Below are 19775 nucleotides of genomic sequence, written 5' to 3'. Positions count from 1 at the left end.
CTCCCTCCTCTTATGGGCAGCCGGCGGGGGACATGCGTGTCCCCGAGAGTTGTTCGTGGCGCCAGGGCAGCAGAGCGGGGAGGCTGCAGACATTGCTTCTGACAGCACCCGCTCTGCAAGAATGGCAGGATTCCCTGCCGCGACGAAACGACTCCGGGGGGGACACGCGTGCCGGCTGCCCATAGAAGAGCGAGAGAGGCGGGGGGGAGAAGGAGACATAGGCAGGGGGGGGGGAGAGAAGGAGAGAGAGGCAGAGAAAAAGCCGGCGGCTTGAATTGTTACATTGCCGCCGGCTGAATTGCAATCAATTCACTAAGTTGTTATACGTTTGCCCGCTGCGCTGCGGCCAGACGATACATTAAGGTCAGAGGAAACAATCCATTTCTCACACTGGCCGCAGCACAGCGGCCACTTCGCACATTGGCCGGCCAGAACCCGAAGTGGCCAAACTTCGGGTTCTGGCCGTAACATATATGCGGAATGGAATGTGCAATAACATGTCAGATGCAGGCAATTAGCCTGCACCTGCATGTTTGAGCCATCCCTGACGGGTATTCCCCTCAGGTACTGGCTCTTGTGTGCTTACCTTACAGGTGTGCGGGGATCAGAGGATTGGCCGCCCTTCGCTGGCTTGAGCAGGCAGCCAATGGAAGAAGAGGCAGGCGTATAAAAGGGTTGGCTGCGTGGATCCTGCAGCCGACTGAAGTTCCAGCGTTCTCACCCCCCCCTCCCTATGGAAAATGCGTTCTTTTCCCGTCGTGGCCACTTGGGGTACCATATGGGTAATGTCACCCTGCGGGCGGACATTTGTTGATAAAAATGGTTGTGTTAATTAATGGTTATGTTTAATAAATAAATTCATCTGTTTCTGAGATATTAATATTTGGTTACCCCAAAAATTAATGGCCGCGGCCTTTTCACCAATTGTGTGTGTATTTCTTCATAGATAAGAGTTAATTATGCAATGTATATGTGGAATGGGGTGTGCAATAACATGTCTGCTTGCAGCTATCCGGATGCTTTATTTCAGCAGGACATAAAATCAGTGCACACCTGCTACAGCCTCAGCATATAGCCGCTGCTACGGTTGCTCCATCTGTTACATGCCGCTCAGGCCACGCCCATGCTGCAGGAACTTAAAGCTCAGTAATAATATTTAACAATACTGTATTTAGGGATAACTGAATCATGTTTTGACTACTACGTTACTTCACATCTATATCTTCTGTTTCACTGGCTACTGCAACTCCATAGAACCATTTCAGCAGCTCCTACATTATGTCGGCATCTGTATCTAATATTTAACCAGCTACTACAATGTTTCAGAATAATTGTGTGGTGCGGCTAAGTAAAGCACGCTATAACTGGCAACAATATGAATATAGCCGCTATCAGAGTGAAAAAAAAAACGTTCACCAAAATCAGCACTCATTTTAACTTTCGGCACTTTTACATGTAAGATTACAAGAGCCGCTATTGGAAACACACTTCATTACCCTGCATTTCTTTCAACAAATAATTAGCCACTCATTCATAATACACAACCGCTACAATAATGTAACACAATACATTTATAGCCGCTATATAAACTACACGATAACCGCGTCCATTTCATTAACCCTCTGGGGGATAATCCCAAGCTGAGCTCGGGGTAAGCCGCCACAGAGGATTTCTCAGGCCCTGGTGGGCCGATTTGCATAATTTTTTTGTTGTTGCACGCAGCTAGCACTTTGCTAGCTGCGTGTATATACCGATCACCGCCGCTCCGCGCTGATTCGCCGCTACCCGCCGTGCCGCGCCGCTCCCCCCCCCCAAGACCCCGTGCGCAGCCTGGCCAATCAGTGCCAGGCAGCGCTGAGGGGTGGATCGGGACTCCCTCTGACGTCACGATGTCGTTGACGTCAATGACGTCATCTCGATCGTCGCCATGGCGACGGTGGAAGCCAAACAGGAAATCCCGTTCTGAACGGGATTTCCTGTTTGCTTTGATTGCCGGAGGCGATCGGAGGGGGTGGGGGGATGCCGCTGCACAGCGGCTATCATGTAGCTAGCGCTAGGCTAGCTACATGATTAAAAAAAAATAATAATTAAAAAAAAATGTGCTGCGCCGCCCCCTGGCGATATTATTGTATCGCCCAGGAGATTAAGCGGCTATTTCAAATGTACGCCCCCCTAGTGGCTGCAGCTCTGGCCTAACACTGCTACTGCCTGTAGAGCGCCCCTCGTGGCTGCAGCTCTGGCCTAACACTGCTACTGCCTATAGAGGGCCCCTAGTGGCTGCAGCTCTGGCCTAACACTGCTACTGCCTATAGAGGGCCCCTAGTGGCTGCAGCTCTGGCCTAACACAGCTACTACCTATAGAGCTCCCCCTAGTGGCTGCAGCTCTGCCCTAACACTGCTATTGCCTATAGAGCGCCCCCTAGTGGCTGCAGCTCTGGCCTAACACTGCTACTGCCTATAGAGCGCCCCCTAGTGGCTGCAGCTCCGGCCTAACACTGCTATTGCCTGTAGAGTGCCCCCTAGTGGCTGCAGCTCTGGCCTAACACTGCTACTGCCTATAGAGCGCCCCCTAGTGGCTGCAGCTCTGGCCTAACACTGCTACTACCTATAGAGCACCCCCTAGTGGCTGCAGCTCTGGCCTAACGCTGCTACTGCCTATAGAGCACCCCCTAGTGGCTGCAGCTCTGGCCTAACACTGCTACTGCCTATAGAGCGCCCCCTAGTGACTGCTGCTCCGGCCTAACACTGCTACTGGCTATAGAGCGCCCCCTAGTGGCTGCAGCTCCGGCCTAACACTGCTACTGCCTATAGAGCGCCCCCTAGTGGCTGCAGCTCCGGCCTAACACTGCTACTGCCTATAGAGTGCCCCCTAGTGGCTGCAGCTCTGGCCTAACACTGCTACTGCCTATTGAGCACCCCCTAGTGGCTGCAGCTCTGGCCTAACACTGCTACTGCCTATAGAGCGCCCCCTAGTGGCTGCAGCTCTGTCCTAACACTGCTATTGCCTATAGAGTGCCCCCTGGTGGCTGCAGCTCTGGGCTAACACTGCTACTGCCTATAGAGCTCCCCCTAGTGGCTGCAGCTCTGGCCTAACACTGCTACTGCCTATAGAGCGCCTCCCTCCTAGTGGCTGCAGCTCTGGCCTAACACTGCTACTGCCTATAGAGTGCCCCCTAGTGGCTGCAGCTCTGGTCTAACACTGCTACTGCCTATAGAGCTCCCCTTAGTGGCTGCAGCTCTGGCCTAACACTGCTACTGCATATAGAGTGCTCCCTGGTGGCTGCAGCTCCGTTCTAACACTGCTACTGCCTATAGAGCGCCCCCTAGTGGCTGCAGCTCCGGCCTAACACTGCTACTGCCTATAGAGCACCCCCTAGTGGCTGCAGCTCTGGCCTAACACTGCTACTGCCTATAGAGCGCCCCCTGTTGGCTGCAGCTCTGGCCTAACACTGCTACTGCCTATAGTGCTCTCCCTAGTGGCTGCAGCTCTGGCCTAACACTGCTACTGCCTATAGAGCGCCCCCTAGTGGCTGCAGCTCTGTCCTAACACTGCTACTGCCTATTGAGCGCCCCCCTAGTGGCTGCAGCTCTGGCCTAACACTGCTACTGCCTATTGAGCACCCCCTAGTGGCTGCAGCTCTGGCCTAATACTGCTACTGCCTATAGAGCTCCCCCTAGTGGCTGCAGCTCTGGCCTAACACTGCTACTGCCTATAGAGCGCCCCCTAGTGGCTGCAGCCCTGGCCTAACACTGCTACTGCCTATAGTGCTCTCCCTAGTGGCTGCAGCTCTGGCCTAACACTGCTACTGCCTATAGAGCGCCCCCTAGTGGCTGCAGCTCTGTCCTAACACTGCTACTGCCTATTGAGCGCCCCCCTAGTGGCTGCAGCTCTGGCCTAACACTGCTACTGCCTATTGAGCACCCCCTAGTGGCTGCAGCTCTGGCCTAATACTGCTACTGCCTATAGAGCTCTCCCTAGTGGCTGCAGCTGCGGCCTAACACTGCTATTGCCTATAGAGTGCCACCTGGTGGCTGCAGCCCTGGCACTTTGTGTCTGCCAGGAGAAAAGCGCAATATAAAATGTTATTTATCTTGCAATGTGGGAATGACACAAATCCCTCAATGTGCAGCTTCTGCTGTCCCACAAGGCTGATTTCTGTGATTCTGAAGGGAGGCTTCACACATTAGGCAGAAGACATATCTGTACTTTGCTTTACCGCCCATCAAACGTCTTTAAGTAGCTTGATTTATGCACATTATCTGATTCAGGGTTGTCTGCCAGTATGGACATGGTTTGCAGCAGCTGTCTCTCCCTCCCTCCAAGCGAGAGGGAGAGCTTAGTCAGCCCCGCCTTCTTTTCATTTAGATTCAGAGCGTTAGCGAGTTTCGCTTTCATTTCTTCCTTCTGCTGTCAGCGATGGCGTCGGCTGATCCGAGAGACTGTTCAGTCTGTCTGAAGAGATGTGCAGCCACCACGGTGATGTCATGTGGACACATCTTATGCATTGATTGTTTGATCGGTACAGACAAAGAGCCTGGAGGCTTTTTCTGTCCTAAATGCGAAGGAGAGAAGAAGGAATGTCGTAGACTGTTAATGAACCTTGACCAGAGAAGCTCAGAGCAGAACCTCCCGTTTCCTCAGCCAGAGAAGGAGGAGACCAGAGTCCGCTGCACTTATTGTCTTGACGTGACTAGACCTGCTGTGAAATCCTGTCGGCTCTGCGAAGCTCATCTTTGTGATCAACACCTGACAGTCCACAGCAAGGCACCAGAACACGTCTTATGTGACCCCAACACCTCCCTGAAGACCAGGAAATGTTCCGTCCACCGAGATAAAATCCTGAAGTATTACTGCACTGAGGACACCACCAGTATCTGTGTGTCCTGCAGGCTGGATGGTGACCACCAGGGACATCAGGTGGAGACACTGGATGAGGCCTTTGAGAACAAGAAGAAGAAACTCGGACAATTTCTACAGAAAATAGTGGAAGAAACGTGGAAGATTGAAATACGTGTTCAAAATCTGCAGAAAAGAAAGAGTGAAGTTGAGGAAAAAGCAGCTGGTGAGACAGAGAGAGTCACTGACCTTTTTAGAGTCTTCAGAAGACGGATGGAAGACCTTGAGAAGAAAGTCCTGCGTGACATCACTGAGCAGATGATGGAGATATCAGGCAAATACAATGAGGTGATCAGGCAGCTGGAGATAAAGAAGGAGGAGCTGTCCAGGAAGATGCGTCACATTGAGGAGCTGTGTCACATGACTGATGCACTGACTGTCTTACAGGAATCACACACAGGTGACTTGTGTGACACGGAGGACAGACATGATGAGCAGCTCCATGATGGAGGGGATCTGGATGTGGCCGGCATCTCACACACATTACGCACAGGACTATGTAATATAATGAGTAATGTAATTATGCAGGAATATAGATATCCACAGGCTTCTCCACATTCTAATGCATCAGAGACCCAACCAAACCTCCAACCCACCCCAACTGCACAAGACACACATTCTAACATGGAGGACAATCTCTACTTCAGTACTGAATGCTCCCAACCAATCCCTGCAGAACATCACCCCCTCCAGCAGGGAGGACCAGATACTGAGACTGTACAGCAAACCTCCATGGAAACGGGGCTTAGGGGGTTATTATTGGATGTAAACACAGCGAGCAGAGAGCTGCTTATATCACATGACGGGAAAACTGCTTCCAAAGTAAAAAGAAAGCAGAAGCGCCCGGACACGGCAGACATATTTCAGGACTCTCCTCAGGTGTTGAGCAGCCGGAGCTTCTCCTCAGGGAGACATTACTGGGAAGCGGATGTGGGGAGATCTCGCAGCTGGATAGTCGGGATGTGTTACCCCAGTATAGACAGGAGTGGAGATGAGGCAGACATTGGAAATAATGACAAGTCCTGGGGATTAGAGAGGTCTCGTAATCAATATACAATGGTAAATGACGAGGAAGTGATCACCTTACCAGATAAGATCTCCAGTGATAGAGTCAGGATAGATCTGGATTATGAGGCGGGGCAGATCTCCTTCTATGATATGAGTGACCCCATCAGACACCTCCACACCTTCACCGCCACCTTCACCGAGCCCCTCCATGCTGCACTACTGGTAGCTCATGGCTCTATAAAGATATCTGGGGAGGCTGAGGAGATGTGAGAACTCTGGCCTCAGACTGGTAACTCCACAGAGACTGTGACTGAGGTCAGAGGGGTGGTCTGCTGGGGCCTAACTAAAGGGAAGCAGCCCTGTGATCGCAGGAGGGCCTACAGCTGTTTTGGGGCCACTTCTACTAACCTTCCTCCAATACCGGGGACTATACTTCAGATCAGGTGTTTGTGGCTGCACCTGTTATGGGAGTGACAATCATAATGGCCATACTTGTTGTATGACCCCTGTGAGATGGGCCCCCAGGCTGTGAGGGGCCCCAAGGGGAGGCAAGGGAAGGGGTGTGAGCATTGGAAGGGGGGGAGATCAAAGTTTTTTGCCCTATGACTTGTAGCCATTGGTGGTCTGCACAGTATATTATAATGTAAACACATGCCATATATTGTAATATATAGAGCGGACGTAATCACAGTGTTTATTACGGTAATTATTGGATGCATGTTCAGGAATGCCAGGGCCAGAGTCCAGCATAGCTGCAGCTATTTGTGTCCCGGGAGCCAGGCCCTGGAGGGCTCGGCCAAGTAAACAGAGGTGTGTACAGTATAATTCTCCACTGCAATGATGGCTGTAGAATGATCACGTGATTTTATCTGAAATATCACTTATGCAAGGAATAAATCAGAGACGACTATTGCTGTTCTACTTGTCATCCTGTTAGTACCTGTTAAACATTAGCAGCACCACATCTATCTCGCCAACATACCTAGACATCTATACAGTGGCGGCTGCAGGATTTTTTTTGGGGGGGTGCTATGCAGGTGCTGGGGTAGCTGATGACCCACGGCGCACGATGGGTGAGGCTACAAACTGCAACCGGCAAGAGTGCTAACTGTTAGCACGGCCGTTTTCACGTGAATTTTCGCATTGCGTGCGCTCGCGAATTTTTGTGCGAAATCGATATCATTTTCGCACAAAAAATTGCGTTTGCGTGTGTAAACGTTATCGTTTCACGAGTGCGCGCAATGCGAAAATTTGCGCGAAAACAGCCGTGCTCTTTTGTGAATCAAGCCCAAAGTCTCCAAAGCATGGCTTTGGACTCCATTTTACCGTAGCCCTGCTCTGCCGCTGCCGGCTGATGCTGCCAGTGAACTGACGCAACTTCTATTAGACGCCGAAAGTCAGTTCACGCTGGGGGGGTGCTTTAGAGGTGCCTGGACAATTTTAAGGGGTGCTTCAGCACCCCAAAGCACCGCCCTGGCGCCGCCCCTGCATCTATAGATTGGTGGTGCTGATCGGTCGTATAGAGGCGCCATTATGTAAGCAAGTTCAGCAGAATTATGATACACTGCGGTATGTTATTTTAGTTTTGAGAAACATTAACCACTTCAGCCCGTGCGTTGTTATTACATTATGGACTTAATGATCTATACACCTAGATAGATATACAACAGCATAATAACTTTTAAACAAAAAAACAAACAAGCATATCTTTGTTACAGCTGATACAAATCCTAAAATAAATCTGCAGTGTTTCTACTTCCTGCTTTCATGGCAGCAGACAGGCACATGCAGGGGGGGCGCTCTGGGTTTAAAATTTCCATAACAAGGCCCCTTTGGCTGTGAAAACGAAGCTCCTCCCCAGCCATGTGAAGCCCCGCCCATCCCCAGGAAGCTCCTACCCATCTTGGACACTTTGGTGTAAAGAGGTGCCATACAGATGGTGTCTCCCTGACAGTAGCGACCTCTCCCTAACCTATTGATGCCACAGAGGCAGGGGTGTGACTAAAATTCACTGGGCCCCCATGCAAAACTTTGGATGCCCCCCCCCCCCCGCCCCCTGGAGGGGTAGCCGGAAGCACTGAAGGGGGAGCCTGAGGTGAGGTAGGAGGGGAGTTGGGCCCCCCTCCCCACCGCTGTGGGCCCACTGCCCCCTTTTCTGTACTGCACCCCCCTCCTGCTGCTAAAAATAGCCCTGGCTGAGCCCCCTACCAGGCTCGTGCCCCCCTGCGCCTGCATCCCTTGCAGGGACTGTTGCTACACCCCTGCACAGAGGGTTGCTTCTTTTATGCAGAATAGTCAAGGTGGCCAGGATGGTGTAAGTACCACTACGAGTGTGGATTCTGCGCTGGTGCGCACCCCATTTCTAAGGTCACTAGCCTGCTCTGTGAAATCATGTAAAATACTGAGTGTATTGTGGAAAGTGCAATTATCAGAGAATGATGCAATGTTATAAAAAAAAAAGCTATATACCTAAAAATAAAAATATGACACTATTTTCTTTGCTACTCATGGTCTATTAATTATCCGCACTACACATTCAAATCATTATATGAGGTTTTTTTCACTTCAGTGTCACTTTAAATAGATGCCAAAGCTTCTGGGCTGCTTGGTCTTTGCCACACGGATTATGCCTATGGGGGGATTTCATGGCACCTCACTATGCCCATGCGGGGTTTGAATTTGCATCTCACATCCGAGTTACATGCGATTTAAAGAGACTCTGAAGCGAGAATAAATCTCGCTTCAGAGCTCATAGTTAGCAGGGGCATGTGGGCCCCTGCTAAACCGCCGCAATAGCGCCACTAAACGGGGATCCCTTGACCCCCAAACCCCCCACTGCAACACTTGGTCACAGACTTGGTCGCTCCTGGAGGCAGGGCTAACGGCTGCAGCCCTGCCTCCAGTCGCGTCTATCAGCGGCGCATCGCCGCCTCTCCCCCGCCTCTCTCAGTGAAGGAAGACTGAGAGGGGCGGGGGAGAGGCGGAGATACGCGCTGACAGACGCGCGTGGGGCAGGGCTGCGGCGGTTAGCCCTGCCCCAACCAGGAAGCGCTCCCCCGCATTACGGAGGGGATTTGGGGGATCAGGGACCCCAGTTTAGCCGCGGGATAGCGGCGGTTTAGCAGGGGCACACGTGCCCCTGCTATCTATGAGGTCTGAAGCGAGATTTATTCTCGCTTCAGACTCTCTTTAAAGGCTGACCTGTTGGTGTGGGCTGAAAGGGGAACTTCAGCCTAAGCAAACATACTGTCATTAAGTTACCTTAGTTATGTTAATTAGAATAGATAGGTAATATAATCTCTTACCCACCCTGTTTTAAAAGAACAGGCAAATGTTTGTGATTCATGGGGGCTGCCATCTTTGTCATGGGGGCAGCCATCTTTTTGGTTGAAAGGAGGTGACAGGGAGCATGAGACACAGTTCCTACTGTCCTTTGTCCTGATTACCCCTCACAGCTGCATGCGCTAGGCAGGCTTCAAATCTCACATTCAAAATGTAAAAAAAAAAAAAAAAAAAGTGCACCAAAACAGCAGAACGAGAACAACAACATCAGAAATCCTATCATGCTTTGCACAGCATCATCAGAAAAATGCCAGGGCAGTTTTCTTCTGTGCAGCTAAAAATGAGGCTTGTATAAGAGAAACAAAGTTCTGATGCTGTGAAACTGTGAAAGAAACAACAGGCCTTTTCAGTGCTGCTGAGTCAATATTTAGTCCGGAGGTTCACTTGAAATTTGACACGAATGATAACTTGTCTTTTTTTTACTGATGCTTCTGGTAGTTTAGGATGTGGGGCCTATCCAGAGGTGGACATAGGCTTGTGCAGGCCGTGCTGCCACACAGGGGCCCCTTCCCCTCTAGGGCCCATACTCCCCAGTTAGGGTTGAGTATTCTGTTGGCTCTTCTCTGTGAATTTTTTTCTGAAAACCACAAGGAATAGTGATATGTGTTTGTGGCCCAGTCATACACAAGTAAGAGGCTAGTTTCACACTGTTTTTTTGCCTTCAGTGAAATGGTGCATTGCGCCCAGCGCACCCCCAAAAACAGGCCTTCAGGGAACACTGCGTAACACATGGTGTTCCCTGTCTGCCAATCGTCCGAGCAGGAAGTGACCCGCCCTTGCGGTCACTTCCTGTTTTGGGTTTGCAGAAGCGCACAGAAGCGTATTGTAAAAATATGCTTCCGCACATGCGCACCACGACATCGCAACACCAACTTTTTAAATGTGGGAAGTATGAACTTCCTCATAGGGTTACATTAGGCTGTGGTAGCAGTGCGGCAATTTGCCGCAACGTGCCAGTCAGTGCCTACAGAATGTAACCTTGCTTCATGTACATTTATGTTATTAACATTATTTGTCGGACTCCCAGATGCCACCATGAACCCACCCCCTAGGGAGTCCTCACCCCCACCTCCTCCTGGGGCACTGGAGGTGGGGAAGAGCCCCTTGTCCATGGATTGGACAAGGGATCCGGGGGGGGGGGGCTTGGCCACCCCTCTCCTCTGGAGCCCCCCTTACCATGGACCATGCTGGCTGGTATAGCTCAGGGTGCGAAGCCCCAGTCGGCCGGGGCTCTGCATTCTGGCTATCCCACCTTGCATTGGGGACAAGGGGTTAAAGTTTCTCAGGACGGGGGACCCCACATCTTTTTTTTTTTTTTTTCTAATTTCCCACACTCTGAACATTTAAAAAAAAAGTTTAAAAGAATAGGAAAAGATGACAGGGACCTTTATACAGCCATATTGCAGCTGTATAGCGATCCCTGGCCAAAGCGTTGCGGCTCCGATTAGGTTTCCAGGGGGTCTGCATGCCCCCTGGAAACCCCATCAGGAAATACATTGCTCTTCCTTTTGATACATGTAAATTTACACTACCGTTAAGTTTGCTACATGATCTGTCTTTTACCGCATTTAAATGTATACTTTTTTCCTTTGAAACTTTAAAATCGATTTTCTCAAAAACTATAAGGTCTTTTTGAAAAACAAATTTCCTTGTAGCCACTGTCCCTATCCACATACCCTGCAAATGTGGGGTTTCTAGCATAAAAGGGGGCTTTGTTAACCGTTCAAGTCGGAGGCCGTTCGCCAGCCATTAAAGTCTATGGATCCCGCTGATTCACGAATGGAAAATTCTATGTTTGCGACATCTCTACACAGGTGTGGCGGCAGCGGTAAGTTTTGGGTAGCATCGTTCTGCTAGAACTTTTCCCGGTAGTCGCAGCATTATTTCTATGAGGTAAACATTTCGCAGGTAAATGCATTCTAGTGCAAACCGACCACAAAGAGCTAGTCTATGCTGTAACTTGCCTGTCATCTAGCTGTAGTTGTTAAGTTATTACGTCATCTAGTTTTGTATGCATTAAAATGTAACGTGTGGTTGAAAGCCAGACATGTCCCCGGGATACACAATGCTATAACTGATGACTTATCGCGTCTACGGATGGAGAGGTTCCCGAGAATTGGCTCCGGCTGCACAACCTCAGGGACAGAGATTACCACATTTCCTTTCCGAGGTGATTTGGAATTAATTCCTTTTGGCATGAAAAGGTTGGTCTCCATGGTGACGTGGGCAGCATACTCTGCCTGTCATACTCTGTCACATGGAGGGCATGGTCTTCATGTATACAAAGCTCAGGGGTATCTGAATGGGAAGTCTGGGAGGGGTTGTACTACAATTTATTGCTGTTTTTTTTAATTTTTTTTTATTTTATTTTTTTAAGCTTTCTTGGCTCCTGTTGCATGCAACAGGAGTCCCGGGTAAGCAAGGCTATTAGCCCCATGCACGGAAAAAGCGTGAGTGCCCTAAAGCACCCCCGCAAAACGTGCATGAGTAGCCACGGGCCCCACAATGCAGCAGGGCCCTTCCGGTTGTTCCCCGAAGGGAACCTTCCCCCTTTGCCATCGGCTCAGGGGGTGGCATCCTCCAACACCCGAGGGGTTGGAGGATCCTGGAGTCCTCCGAGGAGGACCCCGCCTGTGCCCAGTGGTTACCCAAAGGGCCTGGCCATGTGGCATCCCACATGGTCCGGGTGGCTCCCCCGAGAGGGAGCCGGGTGGGAACCGAAGTCCCCGGTGCCAGCAAGCTGGCCCCGACCTTGCGGCCGGAGTGATAAAAATTCCGCACTCTCCCTAGCCAAAAGGCCGGGGAGCTGCGTTAGTTGGCTATGCATATGGGCAGTACAGACCAAAGCACCCTACTTCCGCCTGGGATCTGCCACATCCCAGGTTTTTTCAGGTGCACCTGGAGCGCTACTTCCAGGGGCAGTACGCCTAAGCAAAGCCCTCAGCCATTCAGCCTCGACCAGGAGCAGATCCATTCCATCAGACCTTGGGAATTATGACTAGGCGGGACACACTGCCACTGTGCCATCCCTCCAGGTCCCCCAAGGTTCCCCAACTGATAAGAACAGATACTACACTTGATCTTAGCCAAAAGGCCGAGAAGCTTGCTGTTAATGCTGAAGCAGGCAAACCACATTCTCACATAGCAAAGCCGCTGGCAGGTGTCTCATTTCTTCTAAACCTGAATAACCTCCCGGCTCACACCTCTTATTCTTCGGTTAAAGTGTAACTGTCGGGCATAAAATAAAAAATCAATACTGTATTTTTATGTGGTAAATAAGTAATAAGGATGCTAACCAGGCAATCCAAAAGTTAAAATCACTCTTACTTTTCGATACTTACTTTTTGATAAATTATTATTCCCCAGTTTACCTGACTCTTATTTGGTACACACAAAATTTGGTACGCAAAAAGGAAGTTGCAGGGCATGCTGGGTTGTCCTTTTTTGCTTCTTTATTTCCCCTCTGACTTAATTAATGCAGCCTGATTGGCTGAAGCCTCTTTCCCTCCTGTTTTCCCCTCCCACACCTCTGTTCCTCTCCGATTGGCCAGTATTTCTCATGCTGAGACAATGGAGACAATGCACTTTCTATAGTGAAAGGCGTGCGATGCACACACAATCAGGTAGAGGAGCGTAAGGGAGGAAACAACATCAGGATTGGCTTCAAAATAGCCACACTTAAAATGGGAAATGCTAAGAAGTATTTTCTCTTTTTTTTACTATAGAAAAATCACTAAAATCAAAACGTGGGCATTGCAATACATATGTTATGTAAGTAGAACAAGCATTTATCTACTTTTATATATGTTGTTTTTTTCTGAGATAGTATGGCTGACAGCTCCCCTTTAACCACTTAATGACAAGCTGACAGTGCTGCTGCCGCTGTGCGCGTGAAAATTGTGGAAAAAAAATGCACCAAAGAAAAAATACACCTTTATTTCCTAATACTATATTGTCATCATACTTTGTACTAGGGACATAATTAAAATCTTGTTATAACCAGGACAAATAGGCAGATCAAATGTGTGGGTTTTGTGTACTGTGACGGTTCCGAGACCACAGAGCCCAGAGACACAGTGTATAGCGGCAGATTAAACAAAACCCGACTGGCGGGGCCTTTATTGGTCACACAGTTCACACAAAAAGTTCACAATATTACTATATAATCCACAAGGGAGTGTCCCAGATTCCCCCTACCAAGCAGTCACAATTCCCAGCTTCGCAGGCAAAGCAACATAAGTCCCAAAGTTCTAGTAACTCCACCAATAGAAGGTGTCCAAGAGGTGCACAACAGATCCCAACAGTCCCAATAGATGCAGTTCTCATCAGTCCCAATATCCAGTAGACATCCGACAAGTCTACACGACCAGATGCAGGTGAGATACCAGTCCCCAGTCCAGGGCCTCAGGACACTAAGTTCAGCAAACCCTCTCTGGGTCCTGGCCGCATGGGGAATTCTCCTGGCTCACAACAGATCCAGTGAGCTGCTCTCCCTTCCCCAGACACAATCCAACTCCTTTCCATGAGGTACAAACATGAAACCAGCTCTGCTCTCAGGTGCCTAGCTGTCTGCCTCCTGTGGAGAGCCAACCACTCAGCAGCCTAAATAGTGAATAGCCTTAGGCTGATAAGGTGCATCTCTGATGTCTCCAGAGGGTGGGGAAAGGTGAGTTTTCTATGGGACAACAAATACAGTACAGTACATTAGAGTCTGCAGTCCTAATCCAATCATCCATTGTCACAACTTCTCCCCCTCCCCTCTTAGGCATGTACCAGGGAAGACCTTCACAGGTCGCAGTGCTGGTACATGCCCCTGTGTGGGCTCTGACTTCTTGTAACTGTACCAACAAAGTAGCAACGGAGATCACCAACATCATTTCCCAGAAGTACATCTGCAGGCAGGCCACTCATCACACCTACAATACAATTCTGTGGCCCAAAGCCATAGTCCAAAGTGACCCGAGCCCTTGGTATAGAGTGTTGTGCGCCTCCAGCCAGTTGAATCACCAAGTTCTTCCCAGCCTGGATGGCCTCAGGCTGCACTAGTTTAGGATCCACAATTGTAAGAAATGCCCCAGAATCTCGAAAGCCAACCGCTCTATTACCATCCACAAAGACTTCCTGAAGGTACTTTTGGTGGACTTTAATGGAAGGAGAGACCAGGGGTTGCACCCCATAGAGGCCAGGGGTTGAATCCTGGAGCCATTCAGCTTGCAGAGGTGGCAGTCCCTCTGAGTTCTGAGGTACTTCCACATAATCACTAGTCCTTGGGGCCCCAGGTGATGCATTCCTCCTTCCCAGGTGACAGTAAGCCTGGTCATGCCCCAGTTGTCCACAACCAAAGCAGGTACGCTGTGGAGGGTGTCGGGGCAACTGAAGTCGTGGAGTACAGGGCGAAGGGGGTGTGGTAACTGCAGGATGGGTGGATGGGCTTGGCCCTTGAGAAGACTGTGTTCTGTGATCTAAAGCTGCACCCTCATCTAGTATGACTGGATACCTGTCTCGTTCCTCTGAGTTCTGTGGTGCTTCCATATAATGAATAGCCCTTGGGACCCCAGGTGATGCATTTTTCCTTCTCAGGGGACAGTTAGCCTGAAAGTGCCCCAGCTGTCCGCAACCAAAGCAGTGACGCTGCCAAGGGTTTGGGGCAGATCGAGATTGTGGCATATAGGGCAAAGAAGGTGAGGTAACCACAGGATGGGTAGAGGGGGTTAGGGCTGAAGTCTGTGTTCGGCGATGTGGGGGACAGTACAGTTGGTCTCCCTGGGGAGGTGTGTTACCTGTTCTGGGCGCCTCTGCTGACATCTTTCTCCAGTGTGGCTTGATAGTCAGTGCCTCATCTGCTAAGGCTGCAGCCTCATCCAGGGTACCTGGTTTCCTCTCTCGCACCCACTCACGCACTTCAGCTGGGCACTTGGAGAAGAATTGCTCCATTAGAAACACTTGGATTATCTGCTCTGCAGTAAAGGCTTGCTCTCCTTCCAGCCAACGGCGGCATGCTTGGGAGATCTTATGAGCAAAAACTTTAAAAGAGTTCTCCATGTTGCAGGGGGTGCACCTAAATTGGCTCCTGTGAGCATCAGGTGTTATAGCATAATAATCCAATACTGCCTGCTTGATCGCCGCATAATTGCGCTTGTCTCCTTGATCCAACATGCGGTATGCCTCTGCAGCACCCCCCTCCAGCAACCCCACAACATGACAGGGCCAGTCCATAACAGGGACATTCAGTAGCTCACATTGCAATTCAAAGTCCTGAAAGAACCCATCAACATCTCCCAATATTTCAACAAATGGTTTAAAGTCCTTGCGAGAGATTTTTGGGGTCTCTCTGCGCGCTGATATGGACACAGTGGCTAGCTCATGGTTCCGAGTAGCCTCGAGCTCCTGTCTCTGTTGGGCCTTACGGATAGCAGCAGTTTTCATTTCTAGCGTTGCATCATCTCCTAGGATTGCCATCTCCTCCTCATACCATATGACCCACTGACTTTTTCCAGTCTGTGGAGGTGCCTCTGACCTGCTGATCGCTGGTGCTGCTAGGGATGTCTCTGTAGCCTCACATCTCTGCTGTTCAGCTTTCTCCAGACTGGCCATCAGCTGGCCCTTAGGGAGTCCTCTATAGCTCAGTCCCAGCTCTCTAGCTCGCTCTTGTAGACTGGCGACTGTCCAGTTTTGGTATTCAGATAAGCAATTATCCTCCATGATGGTCAAGTCTTCGTCTGCCAACTACTGTGCTCTGACCCCACCACTGCCAACCAGTTGTGACGGTTCCGAGACCACAGAGCCCAGAGACACAGTGTATAGCGGCAGATTAAACGAAACCCGACTGGCGGGGCCTTTATTGGTCACACAGTTCACACAAAAAGTTCACAATATTACTATATAATCCACAAGGGAGTGTCACAGATTCCCCCTACCAAGCAGTCACAATTCCCAGCTTCGCAGGCAAAGCAACATAAGTCCCAAAGTTCCAGTAACTCCACCAATAGAAGGTGTCCAAGAGGTGCACAACAGATCCCAACAGTCCCAATAGATGCAGTTCTCATCAGTCCCAATATCCAGTAGACATCCGACAAGTCTACATGACCAGATGCAGGTGAGATACACCAGTCCCCAGTCCAGGGCCTCAGGACACTAAGTTCAGCAAACCCTCTCTGGGTCCTAGCCGCATGGGGAAATCCTCCTGGCTCACAACAGATCCTGGGAGCTGCTCTCCCTTCCCCAGACACAATCCAACTCTTTTCCATGAGGTACAAACATGAAACCAGCTCTGCTCTCAGGTGCCTAGCTGTCTGCCTCCTGTGGAGAGCCAACCACTCAGCAGCCTAAATAGTGAATGGCCTTAGGCTGATAAGGTGTATTTCTGATGTCTCCAGAGCTTGGGGGGAAGGTGAGTTTTCTATGGGACAACAAATACAGTACTGTACATTAGAGTCTGCAGTCCTAATCCAATCATCCATTGTCACATGTACAGTAGCAGTGTTTATATTACAGCAATAGGGGATGAAATTGGAGAAATAGTGTATTTTTTTCATATTTTCCTTGTTTTTCCCTTTAAAATGCATAGAAAATAAAGTAATTACTGAAAACCAATATCAACCCCAAAGCCCAATTGTTGGTGAAAAAAACAAGCTATAGATCATATCATTGTGATTAGTAGTGATTAAGCTATTGGCAAATGAAAGGGACGAGCACTGACAGGTGAAAATCGCTCCTGTCCGTTAGGGTAAAAACCTCCTTGGGGTGAAGTGGTTAAACAATGGCTGAAAGGTTATTGGCATTCTACTTATAAACCTGATGACAGGCAACCGGTGATGTCAGACGTTTTGCGCCTGTTGTGGGAAGCTGCTGGGAAGGTATGTATGGGGCATTTTGAAACTGCGCTTCTTTTTCGATGCACTTTTTGCCTTTTGTGTTTTGCGGCATTGCATCTTTCACTGTTCTGTCCTCCTCATCCGCCAGCTTCACTGCTCTTTACTCCACCTACTTCACTGCTCTGTCCTCTATCCCTGCCTCTCATCACTGACCTCAGGAGCTTACACAATAAGGGCCCATTTCCATTAGTGCCAAATCTGGCACAAATCTGCAGCGTTTCCCCGCAGGTGAGAGGTGCAGGGAAACTCTACCTGCCTATCTTCTCAATGCCATTGTCGTCCAGTTTGTACAACTATGCAAATCTGGATAGGATGCTGCAGCACCTGCATCCCTATTGCCGTGGCACGGCTTAGCAATTTGGGCTGCATATTTGCAGAACAAAGAAGGTGGGAGGGGGGCGGCCAGAATCAAAAATGGCTGTGGCTCCTAGTGGAAACAGGCCCTTATCCTTAAAAATATTCTGTACTTAGTCATGTCACTAACTGTCCTTCGGATCTTACACTCAAATCACTGTGTCATGTCTTTATTAGTGACATGAGATGGTGATTAGAGTGTAAAATTCTAAAGGTGGCCACTAATGATCCAATTTCTAGCCCAAAATCGTTCGAGCTATCAGAAATTCTGATCGGAAGTGAAATTGTTCACTACACCATCAACGAACCAATCTTTGCTTCCTATCTATCACAACCAACAAGAAAATTCAAATTTTGGTTTGACGAAAATCCAATCGGGCAACTGATTTTATAATCGTTTGTAATTGATTGTACCCATCAACAGAGATTATTTACAACCAATCCGATCAGAATTTCTAATCGCTCAAACGATTTTTCACTAGAAATTGGACCATTAGTGGCCACCTTAAAGGGAACCTGAAGTGAGGAAAATTATTTAAAATAAACACATGACGTAGCTACAAATGAATATTACATACTAACCTCACCATCAGTTCCTCTCAGAGGCTCACCATTTTCTTCCTACAGTGATCGTTCCAGTGCTGACAATATTTTGTTCAGTTACAACTGAATGTGCAAGGTAATGTCATGTTACCCTAGGGCTCAAGTGGGCAATATTACAGTTTCACAGTGAACTGACCAGGAAGCTGTTATGGGGTAATGGCAATTTTCAAAATGGAGGACGGAGAAATCCATTGATCACAGTGGACAAATGGAACGCAGAAAAGGAGAAAGAGATTGAGGAGTAGACTGCACAGGAGGTAAGTATGACCTGTGTATGGTTATTTTTACTTTTTATTTTCAGTTCAGGTTCTCGTTAAGGATTGTTAGTGACATGACGCAGGGAATAGGGCCCATTTACACTTAATCAGTTGCTCTCAGTTATAACTGAAAGGACAACTGATTTTCAAAGTAATGCCCATGTTTTCCTATGGCACCTTTTACACTTAACGCATTTTAACTGAAATCTTCTTCACAATGCACTACTATGGAGAAGAAAAAAAAACGCGTAGCAACTGATTAAGTGTAAACATGGCCTTAGCGTTCAGAATATTTTTACTTGGTGTGTGGCCTGTGTTGAGGGGTGGGGCTTAGGGCACTAGAATGTCTGTGCCTACAGGCTCCTGAGTTGCAAATCCGGCCCTGGAAAGTGGAGTTCTAATGCTTACAGGTTATATGTCCATCCTGAACAATTTTATATATTTTACAGGGTCCAAAGTGGTTGCATGGACCGTGGGCCACTCATTTATCTTTTGGGCCCATAATAGAGCCTTCAGACGCTGCTACACAATCAACATGGACTCAAATCAGTTTGCTGTAGACTGGTGCAGTATAAGACATCTGGTCTCAATTAAGGGATACTCTTCGGTCTTCTTGATGTGTCTTCAGTCCCTGACATTCTTATTGTGCACTTGGGGGGGGGGGATGATGTAGGTAAATGGAAAACATTAAAGCTGTTTTTTTTTAATATCAGCGACAATCTAGCTACGTTCAAGTCTTTTTCTCCAAAAACGGTGGTGGTGTTTCCCGAAATGGTTCCTTGGCTAAAGTGGATCGAGTCTCCTGGTTGGTCAAAATTGGAAAAAAATTAGAAAGCATCTGAACCACCAAATTGCAAAACTTATGGCACAGATTGGTGGGCTATCTTATTGTCATGTTGATTTGGAGGGTGGGGTCCAAGGCCTCTATAGGCAGGATGGTGTTCATTTAAGTGACGTAGGATTGGATATTTTCAATCTGGGTCCCCAATGCTGCATTGAACAGGCTGCTGGTGGGTGCCAGGCTTTGTTTAGCCTGGTGTGTGGGGTATGTTATTGGTGTTTACAATTTGCGGTCATCTGGATTGTGGTGATTGGATGACTTTCTTAAAGAGTAACTCCAGCCTAAACAAACATACTGTCATTAAGTTACATTAGTTATGTTAATGAAAATAGATAGGTAATATAATCTCTTACCCACACTATTCTAAAAGAACAGGCAAATGTTTGTGATTTCATGAGGGCAGCCATCTGTTTGGTTGAAAGGAGGTGACAGGGAGCATGAGACACAGTTCCAACTGTCCTGGGTGCTGATCACCCTTCCCAGTTGCTAGGCAACGTGAATTATTATTATTATTTATTTATAAAGCACCAACATATTCCATGGCGCTGTACAATGTAAGAAAACAAACATGGGTTACATAATGATACAGACAACGATAT

The 19775-nt window shown here is 48.7% G+C and overlaps 1 protein-coding gene and 1 pseudogene across 1 annotated transcript; one reads left to right on the top strand and one right to left on the bottom strand.

Annotated features, from left to right (window-relative positions):
* The first annotated feature begins 4417 nt into the window (after nucleotides 1–4417).
* On the top strand, nucleotides 4418–6175 carry LOC137560876 (E3 ubiquitin-protein ligase TRIM7-like). Its single transcript, XM_068272033.1, has 2 exons — nucleotides 4418–5275; nucleotides 5426–6175. Exons 1-2 carry the CDS (start codon nucleotides 4418–4420, stop codon nucleotides 6173–6175), a joined length of 1608 nt encoding a protein of 535 aa, XP_068128134.1.
* A 6035-nt stretch (nucleotides 6176–12210) lies between these two features.
* Nucleotides 12211–12353, bottom strand: LOC137564726 (U2 spliceosomal RNA; annotated as a pseudogene).
* Between the last annotated feature and the right edge of the window lie 7422 nt (nucleotides 12354–19775).

This window comes from Hyperolius riggenbachi, chromosome 3 (assembly GCF_040937935.1).
Source record: "Hyperolius riggenbachi isolate aHypRig1 chromosome 3, aHypRig1.pri, whole genome shotgun sequence".
NCBI lineage: Eukaryota > Metazoa > Chordata > Amphibia > Anura > Hyperoliidae > Hyperolius > Hyperolius riggenbachi.
The sequence above is the reverse complement of the archived record's forward strand: the minus strand, read 5'-3'. Positions and strand labels throughout refer to the sequence as shown.

Coding starts and splice junctions, on each gene's coding strand:
- LOC137560876 (XM_068272033.1), top strand. CDS start 4,418: ATGGCGTCGGCTGATCCGAGAGACTGTTCAGTCTGTCTGAAGAGATGT. Junction 5,276..5,425: donor ACATGACTGATGCACTGACT/GTCTTACAGGAA, acceptor GTAATTATGCAG/GAATATAGATATCCACAGGC.